This window comes from Hydra viridissima, unplaced genomic scaffold (assembly GCF_058129835.1).
Source record: "Hydra viridissima isolate aposymbiotic clone 2 unplaced genomic scaffold, HvirCarnegie_v1 scaffold_5, whole genome shotgun sequence".
NCBI classification, from domain to species: domain Eukaryota; kingdom Metazoa; phylum Cnidaria; class Hydrozoa; order Anthoathecata; family Hydridae; genus Hydra; species Hydra viridissima.
Genome location: NW_028324304.1, coordinates 80,477 through 106,981, shown reverse-complemented (window position 1 = coordinate 106,981; position 26,505 = coordinate 80,477). Strand labels below are relative to the sequence as shown.

The 26,505-nt window shown below is 36.7% G+C and overlaps 1 protein-coding gene across 1 annotated transcript; it reads left to right on the top strand.

Moving 5' to 3' along the window:
* Window positions 1-602: 602 nt before the first annotated feature.
* On the top strand, window positions 603-1,385 carry LOC149887397 (uncharacterized). The gene has a single exon (XM_090086911.1). The coding sequence runs from the start codon at window positions 603-605 to the stop codon at window positions 1,383-1,385; it is 783 nt and encodes a 260-aa protein (XP_089943037.1).
* The last annotated feature ends 25,120 nt before the right edge of the window (window positions 1,386-26,505 follow it).

Genomic DNA, 26,505 nt, shown 5'->3' with positions numbered 1-26,505 from the left:
TTATGAAGCTCGTTTGCAAGTTGATCTGTCCATTTCAGGTTCTCCGGTGCTTTTTTTTAACAGATACACCTAATCCGAATTTAGCTTTGGCTTTGATGATGGGAGTGATCAGTTTTCTTTCGTTAATCTCTTTTTGAGTAGGGTTTGGAATGGAGTTCATTTCTTCAAGCATCATTTGATCTGCTACATTTCTGCTTTGAACGTCGTTTAAATATTTGTAAGCTAAATCGTGGTGGTATGCTGCATTGTCTACTCTATCCACCGGTTTACTCCACTCTTGATACATATCGGTGGATGTGAGTCTTTTGTCTAAATTGGTTCCCGGTCCTGCAAAATTCATTCCTGGAATGTGCATTTCTCCTGGAAACTTTGCCCATGGAAGCTTTATTTTTTTCGAAAAATTGTTGATCGATTCCACCAAGTCTCCTCCATTGACTTCATTCGCAGAAACAAACTTGCATTTACCTCTTCCGCAGACGGCACAAGTTCCTTTAAGCATATTTCTATTGCTTTTGCTTATAGAATGACACAAGTTGTTCGTTTCTGTTATTTTTTTACATTTGACACAATACATTTTTTTTGTATTCAACATAATAAAAAAAATGGAAGTGATTGATTTGTCATGGAATGTAAATAAAAACAAAAGGAAAAATAACAAGCTTTTACCTAGAAGTATACGCGGAATCATTATTGGGAAATCAGGATGTGGAAAAACAACGTTGCTACTCAATTTACTTTTAAGACCTGGATGGTTAGACTATAATCATTTGCAAGTGTTTGGCAAATCTCTTTTTCAACCCGAGTACAAAATACTCAAAAACTCGTTCGAGAAGAAATTACCTAAAGAGGTTATCCTTGATTTGTTTAACATTCAAAGCAAAATTGAGGAATTAAACGTAAGCCCTGAATGCGTTATTAATGAAATTTCAAAAAAATGGGATAACACAGAGGATATGGAATGCCAATTTTTCGAAACGGCTGACGATGTGCCGGAACCAGAAGATCTTGATTCATCCAAAAACAATTTAATGATCTTTGACGATTTGCAATTGACTAAACAAAACAAATGTGAAAAATATTACATCCGAGGAAGGCATTCTAACGTTGACTGTTTTTACCTCGCTCAAAACTATTTTATGCTCCCTAGACAAACCATTCGAGAAAACGCTAATTTCATTTGTCTGTTTCCACAAGACTCGAAAAACATAAACCACATTTATCAAGATCACGTTTCAAGCGATATGAAAATAGAAGAGTTTAAAAAGTTTTGTAAATATTGTTGGTCTCAACCTCACGGATTCGCCGTCATTGATTTATCCTCTAAAAAGGATTGTGGGAAATATCGAAGTGGATTTGACAATTTTTATTTTCCCAACTCTATATAAAAAGATGAGCGGATTTTATCTCCTTGCAAAAGCAAAAAAAGAAACTCCAACCATAAGAAACAGCGTCATCCAAACCGAGTTTGACAACCCCATTGAATTTGAACCTAATAAAAAGTATGAAATGGCTCTTGTTGGCTTTGACACTATTCACAGCTACACCAACATCAATTCGACAAATAATGTTTTCAGATACAGTCCTAACGCTGGTTCAAACAGCTACACCATTTACATCGAAGAAGGAGCGTATGAAATTAGCGAGATTAATGATTATCTTCAGAAGGAAATGGAAAAACAAGTTGGAACCTTGTATAAAAAGGATGGTGTTGTTATCGGTGCAAACCTAATGACTTTAAGATCTACACTGAAATTTGGAAAACCTGGAGCTACAACAAAATATTGGGTGGATTTCAACGTGAACAACAGTTTAGCTCCTGTTCTTGGATTTAATAAAGCAGAATATACCTATGTAGAGAAAAAAGAAGATCCGGCTAATCCAGATAAAGTCACAAGTTATATTGACTATTACGAGTCTGAAGCACTTTCGAGAATAGACGATGTGACCATCATCAGAATCACAAACGATGCGATCGGAGCATCTTATGATAACGGAAAAAGAACATCTGACATTTACTCTTTTCATCCTGACACTCCTCCAGGCTACAAAATTAGCGAAAAACCTTTCCACTTGATATACCTACCTATCGTGGTGGGTAGAATTTCAAGAATGGAAACAAGAATTTTAGATCAAAACGGTAATTTGATCGACTTTAGAGGTGAAGACATTATCCTCAGATTTCACGTGAGAGAAAGAATAACCTCTGTGCTTCAAGATCTTTTTACGAGCAGCGCTGTTCAACGATAATTTTTTTTCTTTTATTTAAAATGAGTTACCAAAAAGTAAAATTAAACATTTCACAAAGTCAATCTGATAAAATTAAAAAAGCGATTCAAGACAAGACTGATGTCAATATAAGACTATCTCATCAAGACTTGAACGGTGAACATATTCTCGCTATCACTCATGCGCAATTGAACAAAATTACAAAAGCGTATGAATCTGGAAAAGGTGTTACACTCAAACTGAGCAAAAGACAACTTGCACACAACTCAACCATTGAAGGTGGATTCATCGGAGCTCTTCTGCCGTTATTAGGTATGTTAGGTAGCACTATTGCTACAAGAGTAGTTCCTGCTCTCGCCACTGGATTGTTAGCAGGTGTAGGTTCTTCTGCCGGCTCTGCTATGGTTGATAAAATTGCAGGAAGAGGAATCGTTTACTTGAAAAAGAATGGAAGTGGAATGAAAATGACTGCTGCAGGATCAGGAGTCTTTTTAAGACCTTGGGTAAAACCTACTATTGGTGAAGGACTCTTTGTTAAAAATGGAAAAGACTATCAATCTATTGGATCTGGATTATTGCTCGGACCAAACTCACCTTTTAATAGCATTCCCTTTTTAGGTGCTATTCTATGAAAAGCTATTGTAAATTTTATATATAAAGATATATAAAATTATTCTTTAATTTTACTCATATTGAAATTTGCTTTAGTATTCTTAACAATATCTTCACTATAATCACGATAAATTCTTTTGTCATCGTTAGCATGCACTAAACTTCTATTCACTGTTTTTCTCATTTCAATATGATTATATGTATCAATAGCAGATTTTAATCTTATTAAAACTTCTTCGAATGATAGCATTTGAATCATTTGTATAAACGATTTTTTAACGCACTTTGGAAGCTTTCGAACGTTTCTTTCTAATTTAAGAAATTTTCTAGATTTCTCATCACGATATTTCACTTCTTCACCTTCAAGAATATAAAGAAGATCGAATTCATCTATTTCATCCATTTTTATTACATAAGAAATTTATTTAAGTCATTTTCAATTTTTTTTATTTTCACTATCGTTTACTCTAGAATAGAAAAGTACGATGAATTAAAAAGAATGAAAACGCTCTCATAAAAATGAGCATTGTCTTATTAAACACGAAAATCATGGAAAAGTTTGACAAGGATAATCTTGATGACATCAAGCACTTTAAATCCGTATTTCTTCTTCTGGAAAACAAACACAATCTGTCGGAGGAAGCTCTGAAGCATCTGTTGGAGATCAAGGAAGAATTGGATAAACGTAAGACTGAGAAAATAACGTTCATCGCCAAGACAAACCACCTTATCCAGCGATATCAAGACATCCTGCAGACGCAGCTTTCGTTTGAAGACCGTGCTAAATTTGACGAAGAAAAAAACCAGCTTCAACGTCAATATTTTACCATTGCAGAAGAAACGCTTTCTCAACGACAATGGATCGATATTAAAATTGCCCAAAAAATTGTTTTACATACTAAATGTAAATTTTGCATCAACGATGACCCGAGTCAGTTTGAAATGGACGATAGCAATAAAAAATACTGTCTCTTGTGTTCAGGGCAGCAAGAAATGTTAGAAACGACTGTTCCGTATAAAGACTACGACCGATCCAATTCAGTGAACAAGTACACTTACTCGCGTATCATTCATTTTCAAGAGTGTATAAAACAATATCAAGGTAAACAAAATTGCAAGATTCCTGAAGAAGTCTTTGAAAATTTGGAGAAAAAATTTAAGGCGCTCAACTTATTGATCAATTCTGAAAACACCAATGTAAAATACTCTCGCATCACCAAAGAACACATTTTGATCTTTTTAAAACAGCTCAACTACACGAATCAGTATGAAAACGTCAACTACATCTATTACATGCTCGTCGGTAAGCGAGACGATATAGAATACCTCGAAGAACAGCTGATCAAAGATTTTAAGGATTTGTCTTTCTTATACGATCTGGTGTACGGAAAAGACAAGCCGAAAGAATTAAAAAGAAAGAGTTTCATGAACGCGCAGTACATTTTGTTTCAGCTGCTCCAAAATAGAAGTCATCCATGTCGCTTGGAAGATTTTTCGGTTTTAAAAACCATCGACAAGAAGAGATTTTACGACGACATTTGCTCCCACTTGTTTGCGAAACTCGGATGGAAATTTACTCCAACCTTTTAATTATAAACCGTGCTTTACATTTATGAACTATGATCAACTCTTTGGCTCAGAACACGAGGACACAAAAAAGGTAAGTCATCTTTAATTTCATTAAGTATAGAAAAGTATCAATGCGCCAGAATCGATATGACATACAAAAAAATATATCAATGCGCCAGAATCGTAAAAATACGACGCCATCTTGAATTCATTAACTATGGAAAACTGTCAATTTAGTATTAAGAAAATGTCAATGCGCCAGAATCGACGCCATCTTGAATTTCATTAAGTATAGAAAAGTATCAATGCGCCAGAATCGGCAAGTCATAGTAGTGACGTGCCCATTTACTTGATGGGTTCCTCTGCTATCACCTCTTGTCTGACATCCTGCTGCAGATAACGCAAAGTAAACATTCCTACGAAATGGCTTACTAACATTTGCGGTTCAATAGTCACTTACTTCCCCACTAACAGTAAGGAAGACCGCGAACGGTTTGTTCCAATCTACATAACGCATAGCAGGAACACAATTTATAACTTTTATGTGTTCCAGACATCGGGTTTTTTGTTAGAGTGATAGATTCTTTAATAATTGAAAAGTTTGAAAGACCACCAAAGAAGAAAAAGAACGTGAAGGACTGGCTCTAAGCTAATTTGGAAGAGTACGGTTTTCATGAGGTTAAAGATATCTTTTAGGGAGATTCAGATTCTCACTCTAAGTCTAAGAATGCGCTCCTTATTTATATTGAAACAACGTGGTTTCCGTTTCCTTCAGCTTTAGAAAACAACTTTCCGTTAGAGGACAGCAACTAACATGCCATTGATTTCTTGTGTGAACCTACCTCAACTCCTGTTTTGTCTGTTCAATCTGAACAAACAATCACTGGCCCAGTTTTTATGTTATCCCCTGCTCTTGCAGAACAAGCTCCTACTGAACATGGTGTTTGCATTTATGTAGAATAGACTTCAGCTGCTTCAGCTGCCTGTTGCCACAGCTTCTTCTCTTCCAACAGATACAATTTCTCCTGATGAACCAGTTTTTATTGAACATGAGGCACCTCTCTTACCAGTTAACCTTATTGAGCAAGTGGTTGCCAAACCTAATTCTGTTGCTCCTTCTGAGCAAGTAGCTTTTAGTCCTTCAAAAAAGATCTTATCTGTTCCACTGGAAACAGTGTCTAATGTTGCAGCATAAAAAGATAATACCATACCTGTCACACATGTTTGCTATGCTTGTCCTAAACCTGCTCTTCTTGAACCTCGTCAGCAAGCGGTTGCCAAATCAGTTTATGTTACTCCTTCTGAGAAAGTTGTAATCCTTCAAAAGAAGTCTCTTCTGTTCCTCTAACTCCTAATACTGTTGCTAAAATGGATCAGCTTAAAGTAACAAACTTGGTTTGGCCATTGCATGCTCATCAGCAAAGGATGGCAAAACGCAGCTTGTTTTTTTCAGCTATTTCAGTCCATTAAGTTGGTACTGTTCTTGCAAAGCAACTCTTATATTATACTGTTGAACCTGTTGGTAGCTCAGATTAACTGTAAATAAAAACTAGCCACCATTGCTAGGTGCACTCTTATAAAGTTCTATCTTGCCATCGTTGCTAACTTCAATATTACAGTTGCTGCACAGTTTGTTATCATTTCTAACGCTTAAAAACTGTCAATGGTTATTATGAACTAGAAATAACATGGTTGAATTTTTTTTCCAGAATCAGTTTTGCACCAAAACTTAAAGAACTTACATTAAAATAACAAATTACCTTATTAAAATAAGATATCAACTTGCTCATCAATATTAAAAATTATTAGAAAAGATGGCAGTTTAAATAAGCATTCGAAAATATAGTTAGTCCTTTTATGTAGTTAAAACTCTATTTTATCTATGCTTTTGAAATAACTTTTGTTTGTTTTTCTAAATATATAAAAGAGATCTTCCGTTAAACTATTCTTGCGATTCCTATTTAAACTTCGTTCTAAATTTTTATTTTTTCAAAAAGAAGTTATTTTATTATTCTGTTAAAAATTTTTAAGTACATATAAAATGCGGGTTCTGAGCCATTTGCATTTTTGCGTAGTACAGGTTTATAAGTTTAATGGTTATTTTTTGTTGACTTACCCTTTTTTCAAAAAATGTGCGCTGAAATAATATTTATATTCTTCTTGTGTTGAAGTTATAAAATTCATCATACTTGTTGCCGTGATAATAAAAATTTCTTACCGCAATCTTATTGCTGCTGTGGTGCTCTGTAATGCCTAATAGCCATATTGTGAATGCCATCTTCCAAAATGATTCTTTTATCATCGTTGGCGCTGAGTGCGACTTTGTTTATCTCTTCCGTGTAAATGTTGTGAAGATGAGATCGTCTGACGTTCATGGTTGCAAGCTTTTCTTTTTTATCCATTAAGAAGTTTTTATAATCTTGGTGCTCTATTTTTTTATCAACGACGATTTTCTTGACACCTTTGCATTTTTTTTTTTTTTCGTCTTTTTCTTTTTAGATCTTGTAGGAGTAGAGTTTCGGTCGAACCCCGACAAATTCTTTAATCTGTTTTCTTTTGCATTCGTCCTTGAACATTCCGATGACTTTTTTGTTAGCACCCACTTTGAACCCGACGTTTTTAAAGGCAGGATGTTCTTTGTCAAATTCGCTCGTGTCGTATCTGCTTTCAACGTCACCAGCAATATCTTTGTAAAAATCTTCTGCTTTGATTTCGTAAATGAGCGAGTCTGTGTCAGTCATTAACAAATTTGCTCGGTTGCTATATTTTTGTTTGATGTAGTCGTAATAGAATTCAAACATGAGAGTTTTGCTAATGTCCACGATGCACATTCCTAAATAAATGGGTTTGTTGTAAACCAACCTTGTTCTTTTCATGTGAACGGCGATCAAGTTTTCATCAAAAATGGTGCGACTTTCGAATTGGGGTCTTTTGGATAATTTTAGAGCTTCTTTTTCTGTAGTGACAAGTCTGACGTCTATATGATTTTTGATGTTTTCCATGGTTTTTCCAAAAACGGAGTTGTTCATGAGCTTAAAGAATTCTTTTTCAAAAGGGTTTTCAGCTTTTGCTCTTAAATTGGTTTAGAACCAAGGTTTTTCTTGAAATGTCAAACCTCGATGAATTTTTGTGATGATCAATCCCATTCGTTCATATAGTTTTAGGTTTTCATGATATACAACATATTCCTTTATAGAGTTTAAATTCGGAACGAGTTTTTCAACTTTTCCAATGAGCATTCTTTAAGGAGCCAAAGGGTAATCGTTGTGATCGTTGTGAAGATGATCAGGGTAATCCAAATCGACTTCAAGAATGCACGGCATGGATTTCCAATGGGAGAGTTCGTCTTCAGTCATCCATCTAAATTTTCCAACAGGAAGATTTTTGCTCATCGCCTATCCGTACAAGTTGTTGGCGTCCAAGTATTGGATGAATTTAGATGGTTTTGTAGGATCGTACGAGTCGCCCATGTATTTATTGTTTGAGGTTCCATGTCGGTTTGAAATCATGCTGATTCTACCGCATATTCCTTTTTAGATTATTGGAAGCATGTCAGGATCGATGATGGCGTCTAATTCAACTCCAATCATTTTTAACATCGCATCCCAAGCCAAACCAGGGAAGGTGTAATACCAGGCGGGGTCAAGACCGTAATATTCACGGCACACGCCTCTGAAATTTTCAAAGACATCTGCGAGTATCAGCACGTCTGAAAAGTTGTATTTTTTTCTTATTAAATCAAACTGCTTTCCAGAATAATATTCAGCAACGTTTTTGCATTGGTCGTTAATTAGATCTTTAGCCAAACTGTCTAAACTGGAAGACATGAATTTGAAGCTGTCAATAAACCTTAATTCTTTCCATACTTCTTGTAGTTTGCCTTTCTTATTAATAAATTCTCTCACTTTGATGCTTTTTGAGAAGCTGATGTATTTTTCTTCGTTGTTGGGTATGCATTTTAATTTTCCAGCCAATTTCTTGATGAACAAATGGCTATCGTAACCGGACAAATTGTGTAAAATGATGGGTATGAACTTTGGAATTTGACAATCCAAGTTGCAAGCGTTGTGCGCAGCTTCTCGATACTTTTCAGTCAAATGGCAGTGGTCGCACACTTTATCGCCATCAAGATTTTTTTTGCAAATGTGACATTGTGTTGCATCTTTAAAATTCTTTTCATCCTCATCAGTCATCACTTTCTTTTTTTTCCAGCAATGATCTAATAAATCAATCTTGTTGAAAATTTTTGTGAGTTCTGTTTCAACCATGTTTATGAACTTTTGCGCAACATCGTCATTATCGCTTTTTGCTGTGTACGTGACAGGTTTCCCTTATAAATGGTTTCGTCGAAGCATTTGATATAATAGCAGAAGGAGCTTGGAACATGCTTTTGGTATTGTTTGGTGTAAGACTGTTTTGAGTCGGGTACGCAAGTGTTGACAGGTTTGATGAAACTTTCAAAGTCGGCATATACCACAAACGGAACTCTCATTGACATTTTGTAGTTTTTAAACTGAATTTTAGTTCCTTCTTCAGGAAGTTCGATTCGTACCGAGATGTGATTATAGCAGTCAACTCGATGTTTTTGGAGCTTTTCTTCCTGGTTGTAAGCTTGGAGACAAAATCTACAAAAATATTTTTTTCTTTTGCCTTTTGTTACTGAAGAACCAGCCAATCGACTGAAACTTTTAATCACGCAATATTAGTGTCTTCGTTTGAAATGAGCAGCAAATCAACAGTATGATTTCGATCCAAAACTTTGGATATTCGTAAAGGGTGAATTTTTTTTTCATCATACCCAAAGACGTTGATGCTAATGTCTGGATTGATCTTTTCAAATTTGTCAATTTGATTGTACTCGACAGGGAATTTCATTCCTTCCCATTTCAACTTTTCTGATTTCAGAATCAAGTCTTCCTCAATTCTTCCATTATGCATATTTTTTAGATTCAACGCTCTGGTGACGCTCCATTTAAAGCATTGATTGTCATCTTTTTCCATATTGATGACGGCTTTTTTGTTTTTCAGTTCAGGAGGGAGATCAATGTAGGACGAGCCAGTGAGAGGTTCGTAGTCAATCATGTTAACTTCTGTTTTTACAATTTTATGCACTTTCCAAGAAGAACCCTCTTGGTTATAATTGACATTGTTTTCAAGAACTCTTTCTATCCACGTTTCAAAGCTTTCTCTTTTATCTGTTGATTCGAGAACAACATCGTATTTGGCCGGGAAGGGCACAGCATCGCGAAATTTTACCAATCCAGTAACTTCGTTTACTTGTATCATATCACAGATTAAAAAAATGTTCGTTCTTGTGTTTTTTTTAATAACTTTGATCGCGGCCTCTTTAACCATGTTTAAAAAGGCATTAGGATCTTGATATAGAACAGAAGGTTCGTAAGAAAATTGCTCAGTGATGTGATTCAACGCATGCTCAGTCAATTTAAACTTTATTTTAACAGGACGAGGAGCAGGAACAGGTCTAACAGGAGCACCAAATATAATGTCTTTGAGAGGCTTTTTTTTTTTTCCACTCCATTTTTGACATTGCTCACTGCATTCTTCACAGAAGTTGGAACGTATGGGTCAATGGCAGTAAGCACTTGGTTGAAACTGTTGGAGACAGCCGTTGCAATTCTTGAAAATAAACCAGAAGGAACCGGTCTAGGTGTGATGACGTTCGTTGAATCGGTAACCGGTGTGTCAAGGATAGATGGTTTAGTTCTTGTCACCTGATTTTGCAAGCGAGCAGGTCCGAATGAAATCAAGTCGTTGGAAACGGGACGAGGAGCAGGAACCGGTCTCGAAACTGAACTTTGAGCAATCGAACGCGGAGCAGGAACCAGTCTTGCAACGATAGGACGAGGAGCAGGAACCGGCCTTGCATCAGTCGTTCGTCTTCGACGTGTTACAGGTTTAGAACCAATAACAGGTTTCGTGTTTTTTATGGCTTCAATAAGCCCTTTCTTTGGCATCTTTTCGTAATGATGCCATTGAGACTTTTATTTGCTTTGTCACTCATTTTATATAAGAAAAAAAAATTGTTTATCCCATTTTCAATTTTTTGGAAAAATTTCAACGAAAAAGAAAAAATTTAAATTTTTAACAAATTTAAATTTTCATCATATTTAAATTTCAGACTTAATCACTTCTATTTTATATCCGTGTTTATCGTCAAAGTATTTCCATTAGCGCCCCGTCTCTTTACTTAATTTGTAAATGGATTTGTATTCAATCACTTTTCCCGTTTCAACATTGGTCAATCTCAAAACACAAGGGTTAGTTCTGATGTTTTCAAGTCTTTTTCATTTAGGGTCGATAGGCTTTCTTTCTTTTGGCGGTTTTACTTTTTTTCAAAACACTTTTGGTCTTCCCACAGGCCTCTTTTCATTCACCTTTTCCATTAAACAGCTTTTATCGATCAGATTGTTTTCAACAGCGATCATTGTCAAAGCTACCAAAGTGCGTGCTGTTTTTGTAACACCATTTTGTTTTAACAACTTTTTCAAATCACTTCTTGTGTAAATCATCTTTTTTGATACTGATATATTTTATTTAACTCGAATTCATTTTTTTTAATTCTCCAAAAAGAATTAAAAATTCAGCGCATATGTATTTTTAATTGCTCTAATTTTTTCTGCTATTTCTTTAAGTTCTTTACGTCCTTTAGAATTTAATTTGCAAGTTTGAAAAGAATTATGCAAAATAATAGTTGCTTTTATTATTTTCATCGATATTTCAGGTGGACATATTTGAACCATTTCTTTCAATTCGATTCGATACTCTCTTGGAAGTTTTTTGATTATGTTTTAGGAATTAATTAAACTTTTTGATTTGATTATAGAAGGAGTTGGCTTAGGGTTATCGTCAAAGGCATCCAAAAGATCATCTTTTCGCATCCTGTAATAATATTCAACTCCTCATTCTTTAGACACTTTTTGCGTATCTTTAACCATCTTATTATTGATTAATAATGTCGACTCCATCATATCTCCCATCTTTTTAATACTGAAATATTTTATTTATCTCAAATTCAATTTTTTAATTCTTCTATAAGAGTTAAAAATCAGGGAATTTTCAATAATAGATCATGAAATCAGTTTGAACGCGAATCCATTTTAAAGGGAAACTGTCATCAATCAACCTTTGCATAAACATTTCTTTTTCATAATAGTGTTCAATCGCGAGCTCGTTCATATCCAGTATTTGATTTATACAACTCATGTCTTTAAGAAACAGTTTTTTAATCCTGCTCTCGTATCTTAGCCCTATTTGTTCCTCAGGAATTTCCATGAATTCTGAATACAGCTGACTTCTGAGAAGGGAGAGGTCTTTAATCATTTTGCTTTGCTTCTTGTATTGATCTTCAAACTCCCCCTTAATCAAGTCGGTTCTGATACAAAAAAGATCGAAAATCATTTCGCTTTCCTCCTTAATTTTTTCTATTAACTTATCAAATTCATGTTTTTTCTTTCCTTTTCCAACTTTTTTCTTCTTTCCGCCAGCTCTTTTCTTCTTTCTGCCAACTTTCTTTTATGCTTTGTCAACTTTCTTTTTATTTGCGCCCACTCTCTTCTTTCTTCCTCTTCCCAATCTATTTCTGTATCTCTCTCCTGCCAATCAATGTTTAAATCAAACACTTTCCACGGGAATCTTCTTTCCCTTTCCTCTGCCAACTCATTACTTCTTTCAGCCAACTTTTTTCTTTCCTCTTTGAACTTTTTTCTTTCCTCTTTCAACTCTCTCATTTTTTCTTCAAAAATTTCATTCATTTCTCCCATCTTTTTTATTTGTGTTGGAATTTTTTTAACTCAAATATAATTTTTTCCATTTTCAGCAACTTTTCATTTTTTTAGCAGTTTTGGAAATGTCTTCGAATTTTTTTAACAGCACGTCCATTTTCAGTTTTCCAGAAATTTTTTTCTTTTCTTCGAAGTCGCAGTCCAAGCCGATCACGTGTCTGTCGATCACTCTCAGCTTTTCCCTCTTTTTCAAATTGCTCCACTCTCTGTTGTGCTCTTTGATTTCTCTTTCCATTTGCGAAAAGTCATCCTCTTTGTCATCCCGAAAAATCGCGTAAAGCTCGTCTCTTTTTTCATCGCTGTACATTTTTGGAATTTTGAACGAGCTGCTTTCAGCCTTAAACGCAAGGGCCTCGAGCTGCCTTTTTTTGGCCACATCAGACTCTCTTTTGCTGCACTCCAGAAAAAACGGATGAAACGACATTTTTTTTTATTTCAGAATTTCTATTTTAAATCCATTTTCGTCCACTTTGCCGTTTCGTTTCTCCAAATAGTTGTTGCCATGTCCCGTCTCTTTCATCGCTTTGTAAAGAGAGCCATATTCGATCACTTTGCCCGTTTCAGCATGAGTCATTTTCACAGCCACGGGATTGTTTCGGATCAAACGGAGCCTATAATATTTCGAATCTATCGGTTTGAGGTCTTCTATCATTGCATTTTTGTCGATCAGATGGTTCTCCATCGCAATCATCATCAACCCCATTTTGCTTTTCGATGTTTTGGAAACGCCATTTTCGATAAGCAAACTTTTCAAATCCTTTTTCGTATAATTCATCCTTTTATTAAGGACCAAATTTATTTTTTGGGTCTAATACACAACGTTCATTCGGTTTCCGTTGGATTTGATTCTGAGCAGTTTGTCAGAAATGAGTACCGCAAAGGCTTGAGTGTCTGCAGGAACGGCTGCATTAAAGGTGGCCTTAATTTGCACGTCCAACACGGTCGATAAATACCTCTCGGCCTGTTTGCTCTCGTCAAAAACAAAAAGAGGGCAAATGTGTCTATAATTCAACGCCGTCAAATTTGGATGAGCGATAATTTCGCTGATTCCAAAAATCTTGTTGTCAAACTTGCACGCGTCCTTGTAAGCTCTCGAAAGTTTGTTGTTTGGGAAGGACAAGTTGTAATCCACGGCAGGTTACCTTTCGCTGTTTAAGGTCACATACATGTTTTTCAAATCGCAGTGGTTGAATTCGGAAGGGTTCAAATCTTGAGCGCCGTCTTTGTTGGTCTGAAATCCAACAATGATGTACCTCGGTCTTTCACTGGCAGATCTGGCGCTCAGCCTCCAACTGAATGTATTAGACACTGGCACGGCAATGGTGTTGCACTGTCGGGATTTAAACGACAACGGCGCGTCCACTTTGGACTCGATGAGTTTGTAAAGATTGCTGTTTGCCATAAAAGAGGGAGTGACTTGAGGCATGAACAAAGACAGTTTGTTCAAGTCCACTTTTCCTGCGGCTGTTTCAGCGTCGCTCTTTCTCACAAGAGTAATCGTGTGCTTAAATCCATAAAGAACTTTTTCGTAATCTTCGCAAAAACCATAAATGTGTTTCAACGGAATGCAAAATGAAAATGTTCCTTTGGTTGCGGGCTGCTTAATGATGAAATCTTGCCTTTGACTAAATCCGCTGTTGCCTGCAAGATCGGCAACGGCAGTGGTGTCTCTTTGCCACAGCTGATTCATTCCTTCCGACACTTGTTACTCCACCGGATATTTAAGGAAATCCAGCATGGTGGCGGCTTGACCTGGGCTGTATATGGTTTCAATCTCTTGATTCGACTACTGATAAGAAATCTGACTGAACAGGTGCATGATGCCGTTGTTTGCAAGAGAAACCACATCCGTATCCGCATAGGAAGTCCCGTCTGCTTTTGTCAGCCTTCCTTCGAACAAAAGGTACGCATCAGAGGGAAGCGTGAACAAATCTTGCTGCTCAATGCTGATTCTTATTTCCCCGGCCGTGTTTAAATTGGTGCTGACCGGTTCGTATTCTTGAAATTCATATCTCTCAATTTCTTTATCAACAATGATTTGTTCTGTAATGTTTAAAACATCGGAATTTGCCATTTTTCTATACAAAAGAAAAAAAATTCGGATCCTCTTCGAATTTTTTTATGCGATTTTAAGTCCGTTTCCCATTTTTCACATTTTCAGGCCTTGGTTGTCCATTTTAACCAGGTCTTGGATTCGGATGGCGTTTTTCCTGGACAACTTTTTTGGACGCAGCGAACCCTCGAGCGAGGAATAGTCGCTGCTGATCGTTGGAGCTGCTGATGCAACCGTTCCTGAAATAATGTCTTTGCTTTTTTGAGTGAGAACTTTCGGATTAGGAGTTCCAGTCTTGGCATACACCTTCTCCATCGCCTTTTTACCTTTATCAATAGCCACGTCTTTAGCAGTCACATTCGCTGAAGAAGCCAGCTCTTTTCCAGCAGATTTTGCAGCTGTAATCGCTTCTCTTCCCAGCTCGCTTTTTGCAATTTTGCCAGCCAAAGTAGACGCTGCTCTTGATGCGCTCGACGCTGCCGCTCTTTTTAAAAAATGTCGCAACGTGTCAATGATTCCACCTCCTCCAACAACGTGTTTCTTAACATATCTGTTTCTGTAAATGATCATTTTTAAATAAGCAAAAAAATTTTTTTATCCATCGATGACCTTCATTATCGATTTGTATTGGTTTTTGCTAATCACTTTTTGTCTCAACAGCTCATCAAAAATGCTCACAACCTCATTTCTCGATCCCGTATTTCCAGCACGACAAGCAGCCACGCTCAATTCAAGCTTGTCCACCAACGCATTCTTAACGCTCGGAAGAATGATGACTCCTGAACCTTTTTTACCTTTAAGAGTGTTTTCAATAGGGATGATGAATTTATTATATTTTTCAACCTCTGAAGCTCTGGGTTTGTTCGATCTTCCATCTGCTTTTACGACTCCACTCTCTGATAAATTTTTCGAGTACTTAGCCACATCCTCTTCAGTCACGTCGAAATTCTTTGAAATGTTCGGGTTGGTCATGAGCTCCCAAAGACCTTTTATTCCTTCATACTTTTCATCACCAACAATCATATCGTCGCCTTCAAACATCACTCCCATTTTTCCAATCGAATATTGACCGTCGTTTTTACTCAATTCAAACTTGTTCTTAAAATTTATCTTTCTATTTCTTTTACTTTGCATGTCTAAAAAGTATTGAGAAATTTCACCCATAGGTATAAGCGATTCATCCATCGGCTCATCCGTTTTCGTTGACTCAACTATTCTCGTTGACTCGAAATTTTTTTTTTTTAGCATCCATTCTTTTTACCAACTTTTCGTTGCTTTTGATGAGCGGCTTGATCATCTTTTCGTTGCTTTCGATGAGCGGTTTATACAGCTTTCTCAAATCAGTTTGAAAATCCGCATCTAAAATGTTGTCATTGATGCTGTTCTGATAAATCCTCTTTCTTCTGTCAATAATTTCTTTCACAATTTTATCCCTTTTGTTCGGGTCTTGTATTTTAAAAAAAGACATGGTTTTTAAAATACGCCAGAAGTTTATTTTTGGATTATTTTTTAAATAAATTCTTGAACGCTTGAATGGCGTCTTCTCGACCTTTTTGGATCAGTGTCTCTTTAGCCAATTCGTCCATTCCGTTTTTGGTTTTGGTTCGTATTTCCTCCGTCATGTTTTTAAATTTTTGAAGCTCATCAAGAATCAATTGAAACTCTGAATCGCTTTTTTTTCCGTCCATCAACGCTTTGGAAATGTGCTCTCTGATTGTGTTCAATTTCGATTCGGCCAACACTTTTATCGTTTCATGCTTCTCCGCTTTCAATGCCATCTTTTTGTTCACTTGACCTCCGACAATGGATAAAAAAACCATTCCAATAGCCACGCCTTCACACGCAATCGCTGCAGGACTGGCAACAATCGTGCTCAAAAGTCCAATTCCAGTCGCACCCAGAGCAATGCACAGCGCCTGCATCGAATTGTCCTCATTGGATATGATCCTAAAAACGCGATGGTACTTTTTGCTGAGATAAACTCTCTTTTTCCTCTCGTTGTCCATCTCTTTTTGGATTTCGCTTATTTTTTGAAGACGGTAAACGTGTCCTCCTTCATCTGCAGGAGCCGTTGTAAGAGTTGGGTATATTTCTTTGTAACTGTTATACTCCATTTTTATTAAGGAAAAATAAAAATTTCTTTTTCATGGTGTTCTTTAGAATCCTGGAAGGATTCAAAAGAAATTCACGAGACACAGACTTTCTCCCTTATTAATCACGACGTCCTTGTCGCTTCTGTAATAAATTTCAATGATGACGTTGTTCACCGATTCTGTAAAAAGCAGACTGTGATTGAAATAATTCAGCTTTAAATTTAGACCATGTCTCAAATTCACCAACACCATTCCATCGTCAAGTTTAATTCCAAACATAAAAACAATCGTTTGCTTTGAAGAACGATTTAGTTTAATATCGCTTTGAGCAAATATTTCGCATTTAGAACGCACCTTTCTAGGAAAATGATTTAAGTTTTCATCAAAATACACCGTCGCTTTCAACTTCTTATCATAATAAACGATTCTTCTCATCTTTTTAATAATAAAGGAAACTTTTTTCTCAATCTTTCTCTTCTCTCTTGAGCTTCTTTTTTCCGTTCTTCGTCTTCTTTTTTCTTTTCAAGGATCCATCGCTACAACGGTCTTTCTTTAGCGTTCAGCATTCGCAAAATTTTTCTCTCTTTTGTTGGGTAGACATGAATGACATTTTGCTGAAGCTCCGGATCAAACTCTACAATGCAAAAATTTTCGCGAATAGGAGACGGCATTTTTCATTTGTGCTGAAATTTATTTATGACATTTTTCGTCACATTTTTCATGGTTCAGCTAAACCACTTGTTTAGCGTAAAAATATGCTTGTCCGAGAAGAAGGTAAAAGCTTCCGGATTGACCGACTTGCCCGTCGCCAGAGTTGAGCGTGACGACGAGCCTTCTTCCGGTTGCGACGCTGGGCATAGAATCTGATTCTGCAAAATTTCTGTAAAAAGAAATGGTGGTAGTGGAGCCGATGGAGGCGGTGGATTGGTTCAGCAGTCCCGTTGATTTGTTGTTAAACGAGGATATGTTTGATCCATTCTACGAAGACAAATAAAAATCTTCCAATCCAGACGAGGAAAAGAAGCATTTGCTGTCGCCGTTATATCCAGGGAAAGTGTTGTAATTGTTTGCATTGTAAGGTGTCCATGGGCTGAGGACAGTGCCATTGCTTGGAGGTAAATTTCCGTCATACATTCTGACTCTAGACACCAACCAGTTTCCAGAAGCTCCAATGACGTGCATCCGGATGTATTTCAGAAAAACGTCATTTCCTTTTCCATTGGTGTTAAGCAAAACATATTCGTTTCCGTAAGTGGTGTTGAGATATCTGAACGTCCTGCAGTACAATTTAACGGAGGAAAGGAGAGGAGGGATGGAGGTGAATGTGGAAATGAACGGTTGAATCCAGTAGGTGATGGCTGCAACATTATTATTGACCAATTGGATGCTTAAGCTTGATGTGAACGGCAATTCGATGGTGAAATATCCTCCCAACGAAGTGGTGCTGAAAACGTTGCATCCTTGCAAAGAGTTGGCATAAAAAGGACCGCCGAGAGGGGAAAAGAGCAAGTCGCAAGCAAGGCCAGCAGCGTCTACTCTGATTACTTCCCTTGTTACGGCATAATTCCCAACTCTAATTTCTCCGTCTGCAAATATACGAAGAAAGACTGGTGCAGTGGTTGATCCTGGCACAATTTACGACTTTAACCCCAAGGACGAAAATCCTGAAATGGGAACAAGTCCTAAAAAGTTGGTTTTTTGTTACAAAACGTCCGCGTAACTTTTTGTCGCCCCGTCTTGCACGTTTGAAGGATCAAGCACATTGATCAATTTATGGGAATTTAAATCCAAGTCAGCTGCTCCCACTGTAGTTCCACCTGACGGATTCGTGTCCACGTAATTTTTTGTTGCTGAATCTGAAGCTGAAATGGGCTCTGCCAAATTGACCAATCTGTGTGACGTCATGTTGATGTCTGTGTAAAAGATATTGGCGTATGCCACTTTAGTGTCCACATACCCTTTTGTCGCTGCCTCTTTTAAAGCGGTCGGATCTGTCACATTGATCAGTTTGTGAGAATTTAAATCCAAGTTTCCCGTGATCGTGCTCGTTCCGTCCACTTTAACATTTATGCTCGAGCTGACGTCGACGTAATTTTTTGTAGCGGCTTCATGAAGATTGGTCGGTTCGTTCAAATTGATCGCTTTGTGAAAATTCAAATTCAAGTCTGCAGCTCCAACTGAAGTTCCACCTGACGCATGCGTGTCCACGTAAATTTTTGTGGCGGCGTCGTGCGAAGTGGTAGGTTCTTCTAAATTAATGATTTTGTGAGAATTAAAATCCAAATCTGCAATGATGGTGCTGTTTCCATCTGTCTTGAAATACAGATCGCTTGTTAGAGAGGTCGGGCTGTATAAATGCTGACCCAATTCTGATCTACCAAATTTGTCAATCATTTTTTATATGACCCAGATTTTATTTTTTCGCTCAGATCACCATAAGGTATTGATGACGTCTTGAAAGTCGTTTCCTTCGTCCAATTTTTTCAAGACGCAAAGGCACAAGTGACCGCAGTAAGAAGAGTTTCCAAATTGGATCCTCTCGCTGTTATAATAAACGGGAGTTTTCAAATAATCAACCAGCTCCACAAGAGGGGGCTGACCATATGAGTCGAAATTGTATTTCTTATCACCATCTTTGTACCAGCATACCCAATGAAATCCTCCCTTGCCTGAGTCTCCCGTATTCACGATTCCACATTCTTTTCTTCTCGGTTTTTTCGGCAATGTGTCTTTCAAAAACTCCTCTAAAGTTTTTCAATTTCAGCTGTTTTGATGCCTCTATCAATTGAAGTTGGTCAAAGCGTCGTTTGGCAATTTTATTCTTTCAACGTTGATCATTTTTAAATTCGCGCAAAATTTAAAAAGGACTTCACATCTCCTCATCAGATTCAGCCTCTCCCAAATCCAAATCGTTCATAATGCTTTGAACAGAAGGAGCATTTTTAGGGATGACCACTTCTGGATTTCTTGACTTGAATTGACTCGATCTGCGGTCCAATAAAAACACCTTCAACTCTCAAACACGCAATGGCAAAACACCTTTGACGAACATACCGCAATGGATCTGCTTTTACAAGCTTTTTGTTTTCCTTTTTGCAAAACAAGGAAGTAATGTACTTTTCTTTTGTATATAACTTTCCGAAAAAAATAGGAGATCCTGATCCCTTTTGCTTGAAAATAGACAAATCCTCAGTCATTGTTTTTTCCGTTCTTCCTCCTTTTTTCAACAAGGCCGTCTTATGGATGACTTGCTCTCGAAGAAATTTTGATATTTTTTCAGTCACCTCCATGAACTTTTCTTCTTCTGCTGACATGCCCTTTTTATCGTTAAAAGCAACAAAAGACATGGAATATCCATTCAGTTTTTTCGTTTCCACACTGCGATTTTCAAACACACCCAAAGAACACAAAACGGGGGTTCTTAAAATAAAAGGACCTTTTCCATATGGGTATTCATAAAATAGCGGAATCTTTTGGTACTGAATGGGCTTTGTGGCTTCGTAAATCTCTCCAGCCAATAATTTGCTCTCGTCAAAATTTTCAATTGTCACAAAATTCATCTCTTTTAATAGAAAGGAAAATATTTTTAGATCATTTCAAAATTCGAAGAATCTGTGGACTCTTTAACTTTCTTCTGCTCCTTGAATTTATTTATTTTTCTGCGAGCATATTCAAACAAATCCTCCATCACCATGCCACTTTTTTCAAAACGAATCCCTCCACACTTTATTTCCAACTCAAATTCATCCTTTCGACAAATAATGGTGAAATCCAAATCATTTTCAAAGCTGTAAATCTTGCAATGGTACTTTTCTTCATAAGGAGAATAATAATACGACTCCTCGTAATCTTCCGTCTTAAGGTACTCATTTATAAAAGGCTCAAACAAAATCATCATCTTGCCCATTCTTTAATGGGAAGGAAAATTTTTTGGGAAATGAAATGACCAATGTCACTCGAAAGCAAACTGATCAATTCTTTATTGACCACCCACGAATTAAAAGAGTCTGGGTATCCCAACCATTTGACCAGTGATTTGCTCTTGGTTTTGCGAATGATTATTTCAATTCTAAATATGTCTTGATGCGTCTTTTGCATCTCCTGCTCGTAAAAAGTGCCTTGAATTTCTTCACCGACCGCGTCAGCGATTTTATACGTAGGCGGATCCGTATACTGTTTTTTTTGACACGGTAAAAACCTCCTCAGTCCATCTCGGCGTATACCCCTTTTCAAAATGAGACTTCTTTTTTGTGATCCGCACTTTGTCGCCTATTAAGAATTTTGGATCTTTTCTTTCTGTTTTCACCTTTCCATACAGATTCATCCACGCCTTGCACTTTTCTTTGCTGGCTTCAACTGGCGTCATTTTGATGGAAGAGTGTCTTGTGCTGTTGTAATTTTTCACCATCTCATCTAATACGTCAATGTATTTATTGGTGTTGTTGGCTGAAAAATATTTAAACATTCTCTCTTTCATCGTTCTGTTCCATCGCTCAACGACACAACTTTTTTCCTCGTTTTCAGTGGAATACAATTGCACACCTAGCGCTTTCACATGCTTGTTGTAAAATTCTTTTCGTTTGTCCACCCACAATTTCATGCATTTTCTTTCTACGAAAATCTTTTTCAACGCTTCAGCCACTTCAAGACCCGTTTTGCTTTTTAAAGGAACAATCTATCTGTACTTTGAAAACACGTCGATCACCATGAGCAAATATTTTACGCCGTTGTTGAATTTTGAAAACGATTGCATGTCAACCAAATCTGCAGCTTATATTTCATCAACGTCATTCACACTCACCCTTCTTCTTTTAAAATAGCGAATGACCGGTTTATGAAGCTCCTCTGCAAGCTGATCCGACTATTTCAGACTGCTCTCGGGCATTTTGTTTTTTTTCGCAGAGACACCCAACGCAAATTTTGCTTTGGCTTTGATCACCGGTGTAATGAGCTTTCTCTCGTTGATTTCTTTTTGAGTGGGATTGGGTATCGAACTCATCTCTTCAAGCATCATTTGATCCACCACATTCCTGTTTTGTCTATCGTTGAAATATTTATAAGCCAAATCATGGTGATACGCTGCATTATCCACTCTGTTCATCAGCTTACTCCATTCTTGATACATGTTCGTGGAAGTCAGTCTCTTGTCCAAATTGGTGCCCGGCCCTGCAAAGTTCGTTCCAGGAATGTGCATTTCTCCTGGAAATTTCGCCCACGGAAGCTTGATTTTGCACGACAGCTTATTAATCGATTCCACCAAGTCTCCTCCTTTTGTCGCTGAAGAAACAAACTTGCATTTGGTCGTTCCGCAAACATCGCAAGTCCCTTTCAACATATGTCTGTTGTTTTTACTCATCTCGTTTTTCAAGTGAGTCGTCTCTGTCTCTCTTTTGCATTTAACGCAGTTCATTTTAAATATAATAAAAATTTTATCATAATATAAAAATGGAAGTCATTGATTTGTCATGGAATATCGGCAAAACCAAAAGAAACAACAACGCGCTTTTGCCGGGATGCATTCGAGGAATCATCGTTGGAAATTCCGGTTGCGGAAAAACAACGTTGCTACTCAATTTGCTGCTTAGACCTGGATGACTGGATTATAACCGCTTGCAAGTCTTTGGCAAATCCCTTTTCCAACCCGAGTACAAAATACTCAAAAGCACCTTTGAAAAGAAACTGCGAAAAGAAATCATTCTTGAATTGTTCAACATTCAAAACAAAATCGAACAAAAAAAACGCGAATCCTGAAGCCGTCATTGAAGAAATCTCGAAATAATGGAACGGAGAAACAGACATGGAGTGCAAGTTTTTCGAAAGTGAAGAAGACTTTCCTGAACCTGAATCCTTAGACTCGACCAAAAACAATTTGATGATCTTTGACGATTTGCAACTGACCAAACAAATGGTAATGCGAAAAATAGTGCATCAAAGGAAGACATTCCAACGCCGACTGCTTTTACCTTGCTCAAAATTATTTCATGCTACCCAGACAAACCATCCGAGAAAATGCCAACTTTATTTGCCTCTTTCCACAAGACCAAAAAAACGTCGAACTCATTTATCAAGATCACGTTTCGAGCGACATGAAAAAAGAAGAATGTAAAAAGTTTTGCAGACATTGCTGGTCTCAACTTCACGGATTTGCCGTCATTGATTTGTCCTCCACAATGATCCGTGGAAAATACAGAAGCGGGTTTGACGATTTTTATTTTCCAAACGTATAAAAAACATGTCCGGATTTAATTTGCTTGCAAAATCGAAAAATGATACACCCACGGTTTCAAACAGCTCCATCAAAACATACTTTGGAAGACCCATCGAGCTGGATTTAAACAAACAGTACGAAATGGCGCTTGTGGGGCTCGAAACCTATCGCAGTTACCCCAACATCACCTCTAAAAATAACGTTTTCAGATACAGTCCAAACGCTGGCTCAAAAAGCTACCCCATTTACATTCAAGAAGGAGCCTATGACATCAACCAGATCAACGAATACCTTCAAACTGAGTCACCATTACTGCAAACGAGTCTGCTCTGAAATCTGTATTGACATTTGGAAAGCCTAGAGCAACGACAAAATACTGGGTAGATTTTAACGTGAATTACAGCATAGGACCACTCCTTGGATTCGACAAAAACGAATACACCTATGTTGAAAAAAGAGAAGACCCTTCCAATCCCAATAAAGTCACAAGTGTCATCGACACTTACGAGTCTGAAAACATCGCGAGAATTGAAGATACTGCAGTGATCCGAGTAACCAACGACATTATCGGCTCGTCTTATTTAGACGGAAAAACAACAAACGACATTTACTCCTTTTACCCACAGGTTGAACCCGGCTACAAAATTGTTGAATTACCTTTTCACTTGATATACCTTCCCATAGTTGTAAGCAAAATTTCAAGAATGGAAACGCAAATTGTCGACCAAAATGGAAATTTGATCAATTTTACAGGAGAAGATATCATCGTCACATATCACATCAGAGAAAGAATATCCTTAACTCTATCCGATCTTTTCTCCGGAAGCGCTTTCAATCAATAATTTTTTTTCCTTTTCTATTAAAAATGAGTATTTATCAAAAGATCAGGTTAAACATTTCGCAAGGACAAGCTGACAAAATTAAAAAAGCCATTCAAGACAAAACCGTCGTCAGCATAAAACTCACTCATTCAGATTTAGAAGGAAATCACATCATCGCAGTCACAAATTCGAAATTGAACAAAATTAGAAAAGCCTTCAGCAATGGAATCGGTGTCACGCTTAAACTCAGCAAAAAACAACTCATGCACAACTCTAAAGTAGAAGGAGGATTTATCAGTGCACTACTCCCTTTGCTCGGCATGCTTGGAAGCACTCTAGCCACAAGAGTTGTCCCTGCTCTTGCCACTGGACTTCTTGCCGGTGTTGGCTCTTCTGCCGGTTCTGCCATAATCGACAAAATCGCCGGAAGTGGTGTGGTTTACTTGAACAAAAACGGAAAAGGAATGAAATTAACCGCAGCTGGCTCTGGCTTATACTTAAGACCTTGGTCTAAAAGCGTCAACGGAGACGGGCTCTTCTTAAAAACTTGCAAAGGTTACGAATCTGTTGGATCCGGTTTATTGCTCGGACCCAATTCACCCTTTTCAAGCATACCCTTTTTAGGCGCCATTCTCTAAAATTTTTTATTTGACAAGAACAAAAAATTTAAAGAAAATACACTTTTACCGTTCCAATTTCTCCTGCGGACGAAATCATCAACGGTCTGCCCTCTTCTACAAACACATCCAACACGCTTGAAAAAGAAACTATTTTTGAAACTCGATACAGCTGCTCAGACCGATGCATTAAATGAACTTTCACTTCATCCTCAGTCTCTTCTCCAAACTTAAAGCTCTCCGAAAAAATACCGCTAGTCTCCATTGAAAATATCAACACCCCTTTCTCTAAAGCCACTCTAAATTCCGATGTAGGCTTTATCATCTTACGCATATCGCTAAACCTCGAAGCCAAAATTCTTCTCTTTGACCGAAAAGAATAGCGCTCACTCAAATTCACGTTTTGAACGCTTTCCGTCGCCACCTTAATATTATACGCAAACTGGTCTAAAGATCTCACGGCGATTTCCGAACTTCCCGCATTCAAAATAGTCAACTCGCTACCACTTTTCATCGTTTTAAACGCCTTGCTCATATAACTCTCAATACCCACATGCAACGGCTCCTCAAAATCAAACACGTACTCGTCAAACTGATCTGCAAAAAGTTCCACTTCAAACATTAAATTTATCGTTGTTTTTGTTTTCACACGAATTCCTTCTTTGCCAATGCTCAAACACACCATCCTCATATTATTGAACAAAAGATCAAACAACGCTTTCATTTCACCTGCATGCTTTGTTCTCGTTAAAAACTTTTTTTTTTAAAGAAGAAAATAAATTTAAATCATTGCGGAAGAAATTTTTATTATCACGGCAACAAATATGATGAATTTTATAATTTCAACACAAGAAGAAAACAAATATTATTGCAGCGCACATTTTTTGAAAAAAGGTAAGTCAACAAAAAAAACCCATCAAACTTATCAACCTGTAGTATGTAAAAATGCTAATGGCTCAGAACCCGCATTTTATATCTACTTTTGTATCGATTCTCTTAGGAATTACTTTTAATGTTTTAATAGTTAAAAAGCTTAATAATAACTCATGTGATGCTACGCAACATAAGTTAAATTTAAAATAAGAAAACTGCACAAACATTTCTTTGAAAAAAAAAAATCAAATAGTTACTAAACTTTAATGATCTAGCCATTCATTTCCTCCTATGCAACTTAGTGAGTTTTTTTATGCAGTTTTACTTTTTAAATTATCAATGTTTACGCAAAGGCTTTTATTTATTTGTATTCATAAATGAAAGGATATTTTGTTAAAAATTACGTTACAGGAGCTGGGTAAAAAACCACTGATGGCATTTACTTTAAAAAAGACAACTCAGAAACAAGTGCGCCCTAGAAAAACCTAATGGTAATTTACTAAATTAAATCGCAAACAAATCAACTTTAAAAGCTCTTTCTAGATAACAGTTTTTAAGTTTTGCAATGCCGGTTTTTTATGCAGCTTAACATTCGTTTTATTGGTTTTATTTTATGTTAATCTTAAATTTTTTGTTATCTTTTTGCTGTTAGGGTTTTTTTATTTCAAAGAATTTGTAGAAAAAGAATTTTTACTAGCACAATGTTCTTGTAAAAACGATTCGGTTTTTCAGTGGTTTTTTGAAAAACTCCTTGGTTTTTTAAAAAACGATAACATGTTTTTTGGTTTTTTGAAAATCCAATCAGTTTTATGCGCAAGTATTAAACGGGTCGCGGTTTTTCAAAAAACTAATTGTTGCATTCGTCGTGAGCTTTTCGTAAAGTTTTTAAGTTTTGAAAAACTATTATGATAAGGACTACCTCGTTCTATCACTTCAAGATGATGGAATTCCTATTTTACTGTGCACATCTTATCTGCTAAAACACTCTAAAAAATGGTATTTTGTTAGAAATATTTGCAACTGCTCACAACTTTTAAACTACTGCCATTAATATTGCTTAACAGCATCATCCACACTATGCATCCTACCAGTGGGAAGTGAAGCCTCTCCTGAACCACTTGATGGGTAAATAACATCAGTAGGATGCTTGGTTGCTTTAAAAAGTCAGGTTATGTAATAGGTATAGTGTCCGGACTCTCAATTCGATAAAAACTAGTTCTGAACGGAACGGAATAATAATCTTATTCCAACTTACGGTAAAAATCAGTTTCGAGAAAAAAATCTTTCTCGAAAGTCGGAAATTTATCGAATTTTTCGAGAATGTTCGTAATGTTTCGGCAATCATACTTTGTCAAAAAATTGTAAGTTTTTGTCGAATTTTTTTTACTTTAATCCACAACATTTTTGAAGTAATTAGCTTATAGGATATAAAAAGTCTAAGGCATAAATTAACAGTTCTAATTGTTAGTTTTTAATTCCACAGCTTTTTACAGAAATAAAAAAAATATTTTATGATAAAACAAACTTTATTTATTGTAATAATTAATCAGTGGACCTAAAATTCAACATTTTATCACTTTTTTAATCTTTTATATCACTTAGAGGAACTCCGCATTTGAGCTTTGACCTTC

What these genes read in the sequence shown, in the direction of transcription:
- LOC149887397 (XM_090086911.1), top strand. Translation starts at nt 603, where the DNA reads ATGGAAGTGATTGATTTGTCATGGAATGTAAATAAAAACAAAAGGAAA.